The sequence below is a fragment of the Amblyraja radiata genome, chromosome 14 (genome assembly GCF_010909765.2).
Source record: "Amblyraja radiata isolate CabotCenter1 chromosome 14, sAmbRad1.1.pri, whole genome shotgun sequence".
Taxonomy (NCBI): domain Eukaryota; kingdom Metazoa; phylum Chordata; class Chondrichthyes; order Rajiformes; family Rajidae; genus Amblyraja; species Amblyraja radiata.
In genome coordinates this window covers 37,416,016-37,434,245 of record NC_045969.1, presented here as the reverse complement: position 1 = coordinate 37,434,245, position 18,230 = coordinate 37,416,016, and the positions used below count along the sequence as shown (strand labels likewise).

General features: G+C 41.0%; 1 protein-coding gene across 1 annotated transcript in view; it reads right to left on the bottom strand.

Moving 5' to 3' along the window:
* Positions 1–17,472, bottom strand: part of gap43 (growth associated protein 43) — a 125,791-nt gene extending 108,319 nt beyond the window's left edge. The window contains exon 1 of the mRNA XM_033033152.1: positions 17,282–17,472. Within this exon, the coding sequence (XP_032889043.1) occupies positions 17,282–17,311 (30 nt within the window). The 5' untranslated portion in view covers positions 17,312–17,472. The remainder of the gene's footprint in view (positions 1–17,281) is intronic.
* Between the last annotated feature and the right edge of the window lie 758 nt (positions 17,473–18,230).

Sequence of the window (18,230 nt, the reverse complement as noted above, 5' to 3'; positions counted from 1 at the left end):
GGCCAGCAGCCGCCTCAACACCGTACGCACCGCCTCGATGGGCGTGAGCAGCGTTTCGACGCCGTACGCAGCGTCTTGACGCCGTACGTCACGCGCGAACTTCCCGCGGACTTCGCTCGAACTTCACGTCACTCACTCGACCTCCGCACGACCCCCACTTCCGGTTTGGTCGCATTGCCGCATGCAGGTCGCATGCTCGTGGGACAGGCTCTTAACTCTGTATTGTTCCATACAGAAGGGGATATTTTACAAAGTTCCACAAACACACCCGGCATACATAAAATGATACTCCACTTAAGCAAACGTGCTACATACAAGAATGCGCAACGCTCTTAAATGATTTCTCACATATACTTATCAATTTCTCACACACTTTGCAAGTGCACAACACACTGACAAACACCAAATAGAAAGATCATAATATCATTATGAGCACCTATCCATTTGAATCATCTTCAAAGTGAATCCGCACATTCACACACAAGGCACAAACAATTCCAACACTCACACTGTCCAATATATTTATCCTTTCTTCCCAAGATTTATTTTTGGAAAATGTACATTCAATAGAAATAAACCTCATCAGTTAAAAGTCAGAATTAAAAGAGCAGAAACATTTGTGCGTACAAATGAAAAGTACATCAGTTAAATTTCAAACATCTACCTTTTCTCAATTTATTCAACTGTATTATGGATAAAAGTGCATGCTTTTGAAACAGCATTGAACGATAGAGCATTGAAATAGGCCCTTCAGCCGACTAATTCCACACTGACCATTGATCACCCATTCACATTATGTTCTATGTTATCCCACTTTTGCATCCAGTCCCTATACACTCGGGCCAATTTACAGAGGCCAACTAATCCACAAACCCGGACGACTTTGGGATGTGAGAGGAAACCAGAATACCCGGAGGTAACCCACATGGTCACAGGGAGGACATGCAAACATCACACAGACAGCACCCAAGGTCAGGACCGAACCTGGGTCTCTGACGCTGTGAGGCAACGGCACTACCAGCTGCGCCATTGTCATCCTTCATTAATCCTCATTGTTTGACTGACTGGCTAATAAATAAACATGGACAACCGTGTCCCTTTAGAGATCATCATACACTAAATTTAACAATACCATGTATTTCTTGCCCCTCATTATCTATGCCAATCGCTACAATTTTCCTGTGCATGTGAAGCATCTCCACCATGAGTGTAATAATATTAGTTCATGATTTTAAACCTTCTCACCCACTTCATCTGGATTGAATGGAACATCTTGAAATCATCAATAAATATCCCTGCTTCTGAGTTTAAGATGGAGGAAAGGTCTTTAATGGTGTTGCTCACATTGGTCCAGTGCAGGACGCTACTTTGAGGAAATCTGGCAGCATTGAGATAATTGGTTTCCAGCAATCTCGCCCATCTTCTTTCATGCTAAAGATAGACACAATGCTGCAGTAACTCAGCAGTTCAGGCAACATCTCTGGAGAAAAGGAATAGGAGAGATTTTGTGTCAGAACCCATCTTCAGACTTTGTTGGAGGGAACTGCAGAGGCTGGTTTACACTAAAGATAGACTCAAAATGCTGGAGTAACTCAGCGGGTCAGGCAGCATCTCTGGAGAAAAGGAATAGGAGACGTTTTGGGTCAGAACCCCTCTTCAGACATCTTTTACGCCAGCCACGGCAACATGCCCCATGTTTACTCCATGTTTCCATGAAACAACAATCAGGAGAATGCCTCCTCATAGTCAGAGGCAATTTATTTGACGTCACATCCGGAATTAATCTTTTCTGCCCACATTTGGACCAAGGTGGGATTGTGTTTGTGGTCGTATGAGCCTCATGAGCTCTTTACTGTTGACCAAGAGTTGCAAATGGTACACTGGGCACAGCTGATAGATCTGTTGACACACAGCGCCAGAGACCCGGGTTCAATCCGGTGCTGTCTGTGTGGAGTTTGCATGTTCGCTCCATGACCAAGTGGGTTTCTCCAGCTCCCCACCCCCAACTCTCTCCCCACATCCCAATGCCGTTCGTGTAGGCAGGTTAATTGGCCACTGTAAATTTCCCCTGGCGTGTGGGAGAATCTGCATGGAGTTAAACTTAATTAAACTGGATTAGTGTAAATGAATGGTTGAAGGGCGACGTGCACTCGGTGGGCTGAAGAGCTTGTTTTCATGCTGCATTTCTCTATGATTCTAAGTGTCACTTGATAGCGTTGTTGAAGACACTTTGCATTACTTTGATCATTGAAAGCAAGCTGTTGGAGTGATAATTGTCTGCAGTTGATTTTCCCTGCCTTTGTGTGAAGGTTGTGGGCTATTTATACCTTGTCAGGTGGATGACATCCTTGCAGCATGACTGTACTAGATTTCCTGCAAGCATTGTGAATTTTGGAGCACATTGCTTTAGTACTGGTTATGTTGGCCATCAACATTTGTTCTATCTAATTATCTCATTCATTTCCAGTTATCATACGAATGATTTGAAATGACTAAAGACAGGCACCTATTTGTTATCTGAAGAAGAGTCTCCACCCCAAAACATCACCCATTCCTTTTTCCAGAGATGCAGCCTGTCACTATGTTACTCCAGCAATTTCTGTCTATCTTCGTTGTAAACCAGCATCTGCAGTTCCTTCCAAGTTCCAACCTATTTGTTGGTGTTGGAGACGGTCCAAATGTTAGGAGAATGATCCCAGGAATTATTGTATTAATGCATGCTGAGCATTTGATGGCACTGATCCTGCACTCTCTGGAGTTTAGAAGGATGAGAGGAAACCTCAGTGAAACTTTTGAATAGTGAAATGCCAGGATAGAGTGGATCTGGAGAGGATGTTTCCACTAATGGGAGAATCTAGGGCCAAAGGCCATAGCCTCAGAATAAAAGGGTTTGGAAAAGAGGTGAGGAGGAATTTATATAGTCAGAGGGTGGTGAATCTTTGGAATTCATTGCCACAGACGTGTATTTTTAAGGCGGAGATTGACGGATTCTTGATTAGTACGGGCGTCAGGGGTTATGGGGAGAAGGCAGGAGAATGGGGCTGAGAAGGAAAGATAGATCGGCCATGATTGAATGGCGGAGTAGACTCGATGGGCCGAATGGCCTAATTCTGCTCCTATGACTTATGAACTTAAGAACTTATTCATCGCCGATCACTCGAAGTCTAGTATGATTGATCTCCTCGTGGCTCTTTATCCCTCCAGGAGGAATCCTGTGCATTACATCCTTTAACATGTGGAGGATGATAAATGGAAGACCAGCACACAGTCCTTGACAGAGGGTATGGACTATACGATGGTTGGGAGTCTCTCCCTGCTACAGCCTTCTTCAGCCGTTGCGATGCCCACGTACTGGTTGGCCACCATCCTACACCTGTTACACCATTGAGGTCTTCTTGGGCCATACTTTATCGGGAACCCCACGCTCAAGTTGCCTGCCATTGGCAACCCTGCCAGCGGCACAAATCTCCAGACAGTTTAACTCTCAGTATCTAACGTGCATGTGTAGTGCGTGGGTCTCAAAAGGAAGCACGAAGTCCAGTGTTTTGAGAGGCACCTTTAATTATGTTCCTCCCGGTTGTAGGGAGGTCCAAACGAGAGAAAGATGGCACCCAAACCCCTGCCTTTAAACCCTCTGGTTAAGGACCGCCTCCGGACTGAACCACTCCCGTGCCGAGGGGTTTGACAGTATGATGGCACGACCCTTGGGAGCCGCCACAGGACCCCCCCCCCCCCAGAACCAGAGGCACGAAACGCACCGGCGGGTGCACGACCCGGCCGGCCCGCGTGCGGAAGTCAGCCGATCGTGGGGCTGGCGGAGGCATAGGTGGAGGGACAGGTCGAGGGAATGGTCGAGGGACCGGCGGGAGGACAGGTGGAGTGACAGGCGGAGGGAGCCGTGAAGAGGGGCGCCCTCGAGGCCGAGGTTGGGCAACCAGCACCGGCTGGTCAATGTCCAGGTGTGCCGGCTTCAAACGGTCAATCGACACTACCTCCGGCCAGCCCCTCATGTCCAGGACAAAAGTCGACTGCCCGTGTTCCAGCACCCGGAACGGGCCCTCGTACGGCCTCTGGAGTGGCGTCCGGTGGGCATCACGGCGCAGGAAGACGTATGGGCAGTCCCTGAGGGCTGATGGCACGTGTGGGCAAAATGTCCTCAGTTTCACCGAGACCGCGTCCAGAGACAGGGCCGGGCCGGCCTGTGAGGAGGTAGGGCTTTCTCTTCTCTCCATCATGACGCCAATGGAGCGTCGGGGTCACCAATGTAGTGCGTGGGTCTCAAAAGGAAGCACGAAGTCCAGTGTTTTGAGAGGCACCTTTAATTATGTTCCTCCCGGTTGTAGGGAAGTCCAAACGAGAGAAAGATGGCACCCAAACCCCTGCCTTTAAACCCTCTGGTTAAGGACCGCCTCCGGACTGAACCACTCCCGTGCCGAGGAGTTGGACAGTGTGATGGCACGACCCTTGGGAGCCGCCGCACATGTAAACTTCCCCACCGTGACAAGGTGGTGACAAGTTATTGTAAGGATCAGGGTGGCACTGAGATCAACCACTCAGAAATATCTGGTTCAAAATGGTTACAAGCATTCTGGGTGGAAAATGTGGCTTGTGCCAATCTCCCTGTGCTCCAGGAGCAAGGCAAGGACTGTATTGTTAATAGTGAGACTTTAATAGACAATAGGTGCAGGAGTAGGCCATTTGGCCCTTCGAGCCAGCACCGCCATTCAATGTGATCATGGCTGATCACCCCCAATCAGCACCCTCTTCCTTAAAGTTGCAATATGGTGATGGTACTTTTATCTCGTCCCTGTGACCATGTGGGTTTTCTCCAGGTGCTACGGTTTTCTCCCACACTCCAAAGACATACAGGTTTGCAGGTTAATTGGCTTTGGTTAAGTTGTAAATTATCCCTAGTGAGTAGGATAGTGCTAGTGTGCAGGGTGATCGATGTTCAACGCGGACTCGGTGGGTCCGTGCTGGATCTCTAAAGTCTAAAGTGTGGGATCATACACAATGGCAGCATGTACAAGTGAAGGGTGGAGACCAATCTGTTTCCAGTTGAATAGTTAATGGTCAGATATCTGTTTACACCTTTTGCTGGGTACAATGATGTCAAGAAATGCTTTGTTTATTTCCCTAAAGTCCCTTACGGTATAGATGAAAGGATTATATGCATTCTTAAGGAAACCTTGAAGAGTTTTTTATTCAATGATCATACAAGGTCACATTCTACTCCTGGATTTAACACAGCAGAGCTGTTGATGTGAGTTTATTGGTTTTCAGATTAGACAAGAAAATGAAATAATATCAGTAGAAATGAAAACAAAATCCCAATTTGATACTGGGGGCAAAGAGAGGTACATCAGATAATACAAGCAAGTGAAGACCAATGAACAAGGAGGAAAGAGGAGATAGAAACACAGATGCTGGTTTCCCAAGAAGGGAAACAAAATGCTAAGGAGGAAATAGGGAAATGGGATTTTGGTGGGACAGTACAAGTCTGTCGTATGAAATGTTATCTTGAAGGGAAAGTCAGAAGATTCCATGTTGACCAAAATATGACAGCAAGAAAGGGAATAAATCTTTTTGGCGATAAATGAACAAGAGTTTAAGGATGGCGCAGTGGTACAGCGGTAGTGTTGCTGCCTCACAGCGCTAGAGACCCAGGTTCGACCCTGACTACGGGTACTGTTTGTACGGAGTTTGGACGTTCCCCCAGTGACCATGTGTATTTTCTTTTGATGCTCCGGTTTCCTCCCACACTTCAAAGTCGTACAGGTTTGTAGGTTAATTGGCTTCCGTAAGTTGGAGAAAAAAAACGTTCCCCCAATGTGTGCAAGTTAGGGTAAGGGGTGATCGCTGGTTGGCACAGACTAAATGGGCTAAAAAGCCTGTTTCCAGACTGTATATCTAAAATCTAGTCTAAAGTTTATTGCAGAAATAGATACGTAGTCTACAAGTGAAAAGGAGAAGCAAGTCAACAGAAGTGGTCAAAATGTCTCTTATTTATCCGATCAATAAATAACTACATCTCCAGAGACTCAGTCACCTTTAAGAATCTAAGACATTGGACAGGTACATTGATAGGAACGTTTTAGAAGGATGTGGGTAGGCAGGCAGGCAGATGGGACTAGTGTAGATGGGGCATCTAAATCAGCACTGGCAAGTTGGCCAAACGGCCTGTCTCCGTGCTGTATGAATCTATCTGAGAAGAGAATGGACTGAATCCCTCATTGCTGTGTTACACCAAAGAGAGAGAAGCTGTGTGGTATCTGTGTAAACGAGGCACATGAGTGTGTGAGATAAATGTATCATTTGTGATTAATTAATTAATTGACCATGAAGGGCGGCATGGAGGCACAGTGTTAGAGTTGCTGCCTTACAGCATCAGAGACCCTGGTTCAATCCTGACTACAGGTGCTGCTGTCTGTGCAGTGTGTGTACGTTCTCCCTGTGACCACGGGGTTTTCCCTGGGTGCTCCAGTTTCCTCCCACAGTCCAAAGACGTACAGGTTTCTCAGTTAATTGGCTCCGTTAAAAATTGTAAATTGTCACTAGTGTGTAGGATAGCACTAGTGTACGGGGAATGCATAGACTAGGTGGGTCGCAGGGCCTGTTTCTGCCATGTATCTGTAAACTAAGCTAAACTAAACTACAGTAAGTGGTCTATTATTCCTCTTAAGACACCCATGGAAAACGTTTCCTTCCGTAGATGCACCGTGCTCTTGTGATTTTCAGTTTTCACCTCCATTTGCAGAACTTGTCACTTGGCTTCTGATATGCTCAAATTATAAATTAAATCACATTCACTTTGGGTCCAATTTCGAATTCCACTTTAATAGAAATATGTCAGACCACCAGACCATCTACCGAAACACTTCAAAGGTGGCAGGTGTATTCTACCTGCATCACTTAAACCGCAAGGTCAAATGCAATGTTCCTAAAAGGCTTCTTGACAATCTATATCAAATATTACATTGCTCATTAGAGGAATAAGAAAGCACTTTGCAGTTAATGGATTAATTTTCATCTGTAGTTAAAACAATTTGCTGGACAACTGTGAAAGAAAGCTTGCGCAGTTTATGAGATGAGTGGCCATTTTATAAGTAGTTTAGAAATATTACTTGATAGATCAATGTTGGGCAGGTTATTAAGAAATCTCACCACTCTTCGCTACTTTGGTTTTAAGATTTTATTTGTAAAATGGCACCATTGTTGAAGTGGAGAGTCAGCTGAGATCATGTGCTCAATTCTAGTGTTAGGATTTAAGTCCAAACGACCAGGATCTGCATGGGTGGACAGCATAAAGTAACAATTGTAAAGCATGTTTGCACGGTGATGTAATCTTGCCAACTCCTTTTCTTTTCGACTATAAGCCAGTCCCATGAGCATTACTACTGTACAATCTTATGTACTAGAACAAATGTTGCCCACCAGTCATTTATAGTATATGTGGCGGCTTTATGTTGGAAGATTGACTCCATGCATAGAAATTGGGGCGGCACTATGATGCAGAGTTGCTGCCTTATAGTGCTGGAGACCAGGGTTCGATCCTGACTACGGGCACTGTCTGTAACGAGTTTGCACGTTCTCCCTGTGACTGCGTGAGTCTCCTCTGGGTGCTCCGGTTTCCTCACACATCCCAAAGACGTGCAGGTTTGTAGGTTATTTGGCCGCTGTAAATTGTCCTTAGTGTGTAGGATAGAATTAGAGTACGAGTGATCGGTGGTCAGCGTGGATTTGGTGGGCCGAAGGGCTTGTTTTCATGCTGTATCTCTAAACTAAACTAAACTAAAATTGCATTTCTGTGTAATGTAGTTTAAGGATCTTGTGATATCATGTCAAGAAAATGGTATTATTCTTTCAATGGATACAATTGGGGGACAATAAACAAAGGCAGGTCATAAGGCTATGTAATAGGAGCAGAATTAGGCCATTCGGCCCATGAAGTCTACTCTGCCAGTCAATCATGGCTGATCTATCTTTCTCTCTCAACACCATTCTCCTGACGTTCCCCCATAACCCCTGACACCATTACTAATCAAGAATCTGTCAATCTCCGCCTTAAAAATACCCATTGACTTAGACTCCACAGACGTCTGTGGCAATAAGTTACATAGATCCAAGGAGTTGAGATCTGTGCTCAAAAGATTGTAAGATCATTAACTTTAGCAAAGAGTGCATCTTTATTTTTCTTTACCTTCAGCATAAGCCAATTGAATATCTGCAATATTTGTCTGTTTGATAACTGTCGTTAATCTTCCTTATGGCATATGCAATAAGCAAGATTAAGAGCCATTTGAGTTCACATGCACCGGATCTTTAAAATATTTTTTTGCCTTGTTATCTAACAGGACGCAACTCACTTTCAGGAACTTACTGGAAGTGTTAGGTTGATGAGACGGGTGTCGTCCATCGATTTCAAAGGGAACGGCAAGTGCTCAACTACTCACAAGTAAGTTACAGACTTCCACAATCTGCAGTAAAGGACACAAAGTGCCGGAGTAACTCAGCCGGTCGGGCAGCATCTCTGGAGAACATGAATAGGTGGCATTACGAGTCGACACCCTTCTTCAGACTGGGTCTCAACCCGAAACATCACCTATCCACGTTCTCCAGAGATGTTGCCTGACCCGTTGAGTTACTCCCATCATTTTGTGCATCTGCAGTTCTTTGTTTCTACATTGAAACTCCCTTGGTATGGGGGGGGGGGGGGGAGGGGGCAGCAATATTCACAGCAATTTGGCCTTTGAAAATTGAAGGTTTTATAATCAAAATTTATTTTTGAGTGATGAGGAGCTGCAAAATTTAAGGCTCCACGAGGAAATATCTTCGCACAAAACTGCTACTACAACAGTAGTTCCCAATGGGAGATACCAGCAACCCTTTTACCCACTCACTATCTGCCCTACAACTCACCCAGAGTTGGATTTACATTAGATTCAATTTTTGCATCTCACTTACTCCGTGCTTGCCTACAAAAACTGGTTCAGAGTCAAAATGCAAACACAAGCCCCTTTCTTCTATAATTATTTTTAATGGGATTTGTGTGGAATTTTAAAGCAATTTTACAATGGTTTTCGCAAAACTGATTTCCACAAAGTATCGTAAAAGCACTGCTCTATATGTATCTTGCTTTAGCTGAATCCATGTGGATAATTCATGTATTTTTAAAAACCATGTTATTCATTGTTCAAATATGCAAGTAATCATTGCTTGAAGGTAAAACATGGTGCCAAACCACCAGGATTGCAGCACTTATGTTGTTACTACTACTAAATCCATTGAATTATAGAACAACGTCATTAGTAAGATTACTTATTTTTGTGCCTTTGTGCTAATTAATTGGATTTCACCCTTCTTTGGCACATTTATCAGCTGTTAAGTGTGGCACTGACATCCAGTCCCATTTCCTGCTCATAAACATCAGGAAGTTGATCAAAAGTTTAATATTTAATTTTTAAGGTGGAAATTGATAGATAATTGATTGGTAAGGGTTTCAAAGGGCATGGGGAGAAGGCAGGAGAATGGAGTTTAGAGGGAAAGATTGAATGGTGGTGTAGACTATATGGGCTAAATAGTCTACTCCACAATTACTATGTTTCATAAGTTCCTACCATTTCATGTTCATAAATCACTCCAATAACTTATGAAAAATGTAATAAAGAGCAAAGTATGCACTAAGAGAGTACTGTGGGGTTCCCAAAGGAAATTGCATGAGGAAATCCCAAAGAACTCTGTAGTACTCTCTACTCCCTTGAACAGGCTAGGATTCTATTTCTTGAAGCGCAGGAGGATGAGGGGGTGATCTTATAGAAGTGTACAAACTAGGGGATTTGAGAACGAGTGGAACTAGTTTTAAGGTGAGGGGGGGCAAAGATCTAATAGGAACCTGAGGGGTAACTTTCTTTACACAAATAGTGGTGTGTACATGAAATGAACTGCCGGAGGAGGTAGTTGAGGCACGTACTATCGCAACGTTTAAGGAACTTTTATACAGGTACATGGATAAGTTAGGTTTAGAGGGATATGGGCAAAACGCAGGTAGGTGGGACGTGTAGATGGGACATGTTGGTCGGTGTGGGCAAGTTGGGCTGATGGGCCTGTTTCCACGCTGCATGACTCTATGACTTTACTATGCTCTTGCAACAGTGTGGGAAGGGCATGAGGAAGGACAGGACTTGTTCCAATGGGAAATATAGTCAGAATAAGGGTCTCAACTCGAAACGTCACCCATTCCTTCTCACCAGAGATGCTGCCTGTCCCACTGAGTTACTCCAGCTATTTGTGTCTAGCAACTATAGAAGAGCTTAAGGCTGACATGGCTCTGAGGGAGAGGACACAACAACCTCCTCTCCATGTAGAGCCCCCATTCCATCTCTCCAGAAATCATCTGCCTTGACTGAGTGGCCCCATGCCCTGATGATATATGGGATCATCTAGGTGGTAGAAAATGCAGCGTGTAACTCAGGGTGCACATAGCTTAAGAAGTCTCGACAAGGTTCAAAAGCCCTGAGCCTTGAGAACTGAGGCTGGCAGATGACCAAGACACAAAATGGAGGAGATACTCAGCGGGTCAGGCAGCATCTCTGGGGGGAAAAAATAGATGATGTTTCTTCTGAAGGATTGGAATCCTTCTTCAGACTGAAAGTAGAGATGGGGGGGGGGGGGGGGGGGGGTAAATAAACCGGAGATGAGAAAAGGAGAGAACAATTTAGGGCCGGCAACTGATGACCTCAGGAAGGGTGGAGCCCATTGTTAGCTGGGGAAGGTGTGATAACAAGTGGGATACAAGGATGCGACCAGTGGAACTGGTAGGATGACTAGGGTGGGGGAGGAGGTGGGAGCAGAGGGGGGGGAAAGGGAGGGGAGGAGAGAGAATGCAGGAGTATCAGAATAGAGACCCTGTATACTGATGCATTTTTAGTGATCTTGCCACTTTTTAGTTCAGTGAAGATGAATATGATAGAATTGCAGCCAAAAGCAACAGTGGATGATGGTCTAGTGGGAGAGGTCGGGAGAGGAAGATGTTCAATTCTATCCGGCATATGACTGTCAAAAGAAAAAATGTCAGATGTATTGAGCTAAATTATATACGGAAGTGCCCAAGTTAATTCTCTGAGGCACGATATGACCCAGGAATGATTGATACCACAACTAAACTGGAGTTAAATCAGTGGTTTCCAATTTTGCACCTGAAAATTGCAGTAATGGGTCAACTTTCTTTGTTCTGGTTTCAGATCAAAATCTCATTTTGAGAGTGCAAAAAATTGAACTTACCATGGTCCCAAATTCAAACCACGTGGGGCAGTTAATTAGATGTTGGAAATCAGTTGTAAAATTAAATTCTCATTAAAATTATAAAAGTAGAATGTGTCAAAAAAATAGAGCAAAGTTAAAATGACACACAAGTTGGTTTTACTCCTGTACACATACCTGAAATATACTAATCTATTTCTGTTAAATAATGGGTGACTCTTTACTTGTGTTCTGCTTTTAGATTATAGAGTATTCACTTTTTACTGAATTTCCACTAACAGCACGAGATTAAAAAAGGGACAAGGCCCCTAACAACATAAAAAAAAACATCCATACTTTACCATTAAGAAGTAAATGGAAAGGATGCATCACAGCCTGGTTCAGCAACTTGAATGCCCAGGAGCAAAGAAGACTTCCAAAAGTGGTGAACACTGCCCAGTCCATTACAGGTACTGACCTCCCCACCACCAAAGGGATTTACAGGAGTCGCTGCCTCTATAAGGCAGCCAACATCATCAGAGACCCACATCAACCTGGCCATACATTAATTTCACTCCTGCCATTGGGAAGAAGGAGCCTGAAAAATGTAACATTGCGGTTCAGGAGCGGCTTCTTCCCTACAGCCATCAGGCTATTAAACAAGCTCCAATTAAGCTTGGAACTACAAATACTTGTTTTTTTGTCTTTTTGCACTGGTATTGTTTGTTTGAATATAAATTAATATATATATATATTTTAAAATATACATATATATACACACACACACACATATATATATGTATGTTTGTGTTTGTGTGTGTGTGTGTGTGTGAGTGTGTGTGTGTGTGTGTGTGTGTGTGTGTGTGTGTGTGTGTGTGTGTGTGTGTGTGTGTGTGTGTGTGTCTACGTAGATACATACTACGAATTTCATTGTTCTGTTTGGGACATAATAATAAAACACTCTTGACACTTGATGCTTCTTCTGAGCACGATGGTATTGAAGTGAGTGGAGTTCATTTGGTGTCGACCAAGATGCAGCATAGCTCTAGATGATGAAATCAAAAGTGACAAGGTGTCAAGTGTCCACGAGATATATCTGTGTGAACACTGATATCATGTTTCAAAAATATTAGTCTTGGGAAAAAAATATCTCGTGCTTGTGTTTAACGATGGTATGACAGTATTAGAGTTGCAGAATCTGCTTAAACCTTGTAGATATTGCCACAACTGAAGCATTTCAATAGATTTCATATCTAAATTCAGCCAAATAATAATCTAGAAGCATCAATGCATTACATTAAACTGAAAGAACAAGCTTGCTTTACCTTGATAAAGAAAAGCATGGACAGCAGTTAAAGTCTCAGTCCAGCACTAGGCTTTAGTTTATTCAGTAAACCATAATCTTAATATGGAGAACAATTGCTTAATTGTTTCATACATATTCAAAGGTCAGCCTCCTGCTTCTAAATACTTAGTGCTGAATGCAGTCTCATTTATATAATTATTGTTGTGAGCTTCTGCAGGGCTACAACCACCTAAACATCAATTCAAGTGGCTTTTTGGTTAGAAGAAATAAGGAATAAAAACATTTTTAAAAAATATTTATGAAATGAGAATGAATTAAGCCAATTTGCAAAGTGAGGAAGTGGATTTCATTAACTTACAAATGTAACATAATGTTGAAAGTCTATTTATTGAGCAGCACAAAATACAAAATAAATCCATAAAGTCTAAGATAATTTTATTTCACACCATTATCATCGGAAAAATAACAGCATATGTCAAAAATTAGTTAATTTTGAAAATCATCTTGCTTTCTGCATATATGTACATATCTGATATGTGTGTGTGCAGTATATGTAAATGTAGATACATATACACACATACGTGTATATATATAGACTATATATATTCTACATATATAATATATATATGTCTGTATGTAGGTATATATATATATATATATATATGTGTGTGTGTGTGTGTGTGTGTGTGTGTGTGTGTGTGTGTGTGTGTGTGTGTGTGTGTGTGTGTGTGGTGTGCGTGTGTGTGTGTGTGTATGTATGTATATATATATATATAGATATATATTATACACACGTATATATTTACACATATTTCCACACACACACGCATCTTCTTATAAAGCTTTAATGCTTTCTTTGTCCTCCTAATACTCTCTCTTTACTAGCGTTGCCTGCGGGACACACCTTACAACAGCAGCATACTTCCAGGTCTCCAATAATGTACGTCTTGGCTGTCTGCCAGAAGGCACACAACCAACTTTTCTTTCCCTCCCACTGGGAGGCGTCTGCCCTCAGCTGGGATGTGTTTTCCAATATAATTAGAAACCAGAGACATAAAATAGAGTTTATTACAGTTGTCTGTTTTACTTTATACGTCTACCTGGACACTGAAAGGTCAGTGCTCCTGAATTACCATTCAGTGATGCATGACCCTGTGGGTTAGTTACACTTTTTTTACAAGCCATAGCAACTAATTTCTGAAGATGGCAGGTAAAAATATCTTCCAAAAAAAACTGAAATATTGATTATACTTAATTATGTAAATTGAAGAAAATTACATTTTATTCATGCCTAAAGTATCCGTTGAAATCAAATTGGACTAAGCATGTGTCAAAACAGCCTTTCCTATTTAACTATGTACAATGATGACAATTGTCAGATTGTATATTACATGACATTAAAGGTTTAAACACAGATTGTTATGAAGTAATTCTTTAAGCACCAATGTATGTAGTGCCAGTGGACGAGAGAGGGCAAAATAAGAGGTGGATCGATAGTTGACCATTGTCATCATGTACTCCACATTCTGATTCAAGTTGGCATTAATAAGTTGGCAAATAAAATGCGAAGCATGGCTACTCCTGGCTGTCGGTGGGCCAAGGCTTCTTGGAAAACCATTTAGAGATCAGCATTAGATTTACAGCTTCGAAAATGTTTAATGATTAACGTCTTTAATAGATTCAAAGTGAATGAATGGTTTAGAATACGGAAACCTATCATAAATATTTTATCTATTTTGTTCTGATTAATTTAGAATGTTGCACAGAATAAAACCTCTTGATAATTCAGAAATAATTCTTCTTGCTTTTAAGATGACATATAGGCTACACCAGCACACAAAGGCAATCGTGTTCTTTTTTTTTGCATGGAAAACTGATATGATGACTTTATCATATTTAAACGACACATTAGGCCTATTGTGTAACAAAAGCTCATCACAAAGCACAAAGGTTTACATCATCAAAATGATTCAGAAATGATGATGCTAATTCCCTAGAGGGCTGCCAACCCACTTTCCTCCAGATACAGAGAACACTCCCCACATCCTTCGTCTTACAGGAATAACAATTACCTTGTAATACAATTAAGATTGCCCAGAAGTCATCCTTTTATTGTCTTTCTGGGCTGTCTTTGTAGTCATAAAAGGAATGAATAATATTTTTTTCTATTTCATCAATCAAAAGCCTTACCCCATCTACTTACTAATAGACACTGCAGATATTAGGAACTCTTAAAACTTCAGTAGGCATCATGATATTTGGGTGCTTCGAACTATTGCTGTTGCCCACCTAGCTTTATATATATCCTAGTGCATGTGTATACCCTAGTGTGTGCTTAGATGAATATATATGGTGCTTCAAACTATTGCTGTGTCACTTATATATATTTAAGTGTGCGTGCGGGTGTATATTTTTACACACTGATTTTTTAAGTGTTCCTAATATCTGCAGTGCCTATTAGTAAGTAGGTGGGGTAAGGCTATATATTTATATATATATATATATATATACACACACTTCTATACAAGGAAGTGGGTGTGGGTGTGCGTGTGTATATATACACACACATATATGTATATATACACACACTTACTGGTATAGAACAAAGCTTTTCTGCAAAGCCATATTAGCTGAGCTTAGGACAGCTATATGTTGGTTGAACACTCCAGCTACCCCAGTCCAGGCCAAACCATAGCAGATGCATTGAATTAAGAACTAATGACCACCCTGCTCTGCATTATTGATGATTAATAAATACAGGGTTTAATTCAAGCATAAAACAAAGCTCATCCATTCAGTGCACACTTTTTTTATTGCAGTAAAAGCCTATTTAGTGGAATTACAATAGACTTCTAGAATACTATCTTTCCAAATTGTTTCTATCAATTAGCCAATGCAGAATACATTGTACAGAGTCCCTGCACAAATGATTTAAGTGTTCCTATCTAGCAGATTAATTTGTGTGTGCTATTACATATTAAAAATATACAAATTATCTTTTTAGTTTTAAATTCCAGCTTTTAGAAGAAGGCTTTTTTTTCCTGCAATTTACAAATTAAATTTTGAAAGAGATTTAGGAGGGTTGATATTTCTACAATAGTGCATCTCTCTTAGCAAATCTGATTTTGGAGATAATATCGCCTGATTTTTGGGTGAGGCAGTGGATGCACTTTGAAGAATATTGGCAGCATTAGATTCTAAATTTAATTTTGCCTTATCCATCAGTTTCAAATTAATTTTGCTATAATTCAATTATATCATTACAGACAGCATTGATTAATGAAACTTCTATTGTATATTCTAATTGAAACTTGAAAAAAATCAAATAAAAGACAAGAAAGCATTAATTCTCTTCTGTAAATCCATCAAATCAGAATATTCAGGTTTACCTGAAAGTTAAGCTTTTCAAGAATATCTCAGTACTCTTTCAACATAATTATTGTAAAAATACAATAATTGGTTGTCAATTGTGGGTATTATATCCAGCAATCCATTAACTAGACTGAGACATATAAGAGTGTCGCTCATGCTGTGATCAACCATCCAAATCCTCATTATAAAGTTGGCATAGGTCACCAGTCCACAAGATGCTTTACCCAAAAATCTTATTGTCTTTACAACACTTGCAAAGATTATTGTATCATACAGCAGAATGGTGGTAGTGATCTTCCTTCCATGTCAAATTAAAATTAAGAATTGAACATCCTTTCACATGTTCCTGGGCATTGTTCTTTGTTTTCTTCATTTTTATCACCCTTAAAATGTTTAGGGTTTAAATGTAAAACAATTTTTTTTCATGCATTTAGAATTAAAAACTATCCTATGTTAAATAACATTTCAGCACAGAAAGAAGAGTTTGGAAAGACTCCACCACAAGGATCAGTGTACAATGCTAGCTAGACTTGCATACTAGGTGCCACTCCCAAAGCTGGACCTCTGCAGCCAAACCGTATGTTCACAGGATGAAATTCCAGTGCAAGATTCAGCTAATTAGCTGAAAATCTGCCCATTAAAAAAAAACATTCTCTGTTCACCCCGATTAATACAGGAACACAGTTTTCGTGAATACTATTTATTTTTTTCCGGTTAAAGCAGCAGCAATTGCCTTTGTGCAAAACAGTGGGATTGTTTTAGGTACATTTGTTCTAATTCTTAGTTGTCTCCAACTAATGTGTAATTTAAATCAGCCACTGGCTAAAATCCCAGAGACTTAGCATTATGCTTGTTGAATATCAAACCAAAAGGCATTCTCGAATGGAAGCACTGGCAGAATTCAAATGCTGTGCTGAACCTGATGCATTTCAGGTATTTTAACTCCTTTAGCTGTAGGAAAGAAAAACCTTAAAATTTTACATCCAGAATTTCAAAACCAAACAAGGATAGTAACAATCTGTCAATTCCGAATTCACTTGCAATTAGTAAAAGCTGCAATTATTCACTGGGATAGATTTTAATATCAGATCTCAGTAAAATGAAACAAAGCACCATCACATACAAAGCATCATGTATATATTTTTCCTTTTTTCCATTTCATAATTTAATCTTCAATCAAGCAATAGTCATGCAAACATATCATGTATTGAAGTCACAACATTTTAAGAAGCAGTTTTTTTTTCAGATATAAATTTCACACATTTATATTGCTAAAAGTATTTCAATTTCTATTCCTAATAAGATAGATAGATCACTGCAGAAATGTTGGTCCAAGAACCAAAAAAAAAGACAATTTTTTTGTACCTGTTTAGTTCTTCTAATGCAGCACAACATGATGCCTGTATCCCTTTCTTTTCCTCTCCCTTCCTATTCTCTTTCTTGCTGCTCTCTCACTCCCTCTCTTCCTGTCTCTCACACCCTCTCTCTGCCTCTCTTGCAAACACAGGCACTCCCGTCAGCTGCACAGTCAAATGCTGCTGATACCACTTCTGCTAGCAGTTCACCGCCCCCCCCCCCCCCCTCACCCCCACCACCAAAACCACCACCTCCCACCCATCCGTGCCACCACTCCCAGACAGCTCATTAAATATTAAACATCTCTTCTGCACCCTCAGTGGCCACAGTCTAAGTGTTCACGTTTCTGGAGTATTAACAATTTAAGTACCGAATGCCTTTCAGCATCTTGTAGCACACCCTCGGATACCTTACCACAATTTATAACGAGAATACTTTGTACTTTCGGTATAATTTTAAAAAAAAAAAATTGGCAATGCCTTTTTTTAAATTATTTGGCTTCTCGCAACAATAGGCAAACATTTGATTTGTGTTATATATTTTTTTGAAATGTTGCCAAAACGCCAGAAGAGCATCACACAATTAATATAGTGAACTGCCACACCCAAGCTGTGTTGCTGTACAAGGCCAGTCTGACAAATTGATTTTAACCCTCCCATGAATAATGGAAATGGCAGAATTTAGGACATTTTTGAACACTTCTTTCTGAATGCTTTTTTTTTTTAACCCAGCTGCTGAACAATAATGTCAGCATGCTTTAACCCTTTGAAACCTGCATGTTTTTTAGTCTCAACAAAGCAATTAATGTCTGTGAATTACAACAAAGAATAAAAATAAATGGTCACTAATTTCATTTTAAATCTAACAACCCTGTGCTGGATTTTTGTTCTCCAGATTAACTACAAACCAAAGCGAGGTTGCAGTAATATTTTATGTAAGATTTTTAAAAATATACCAT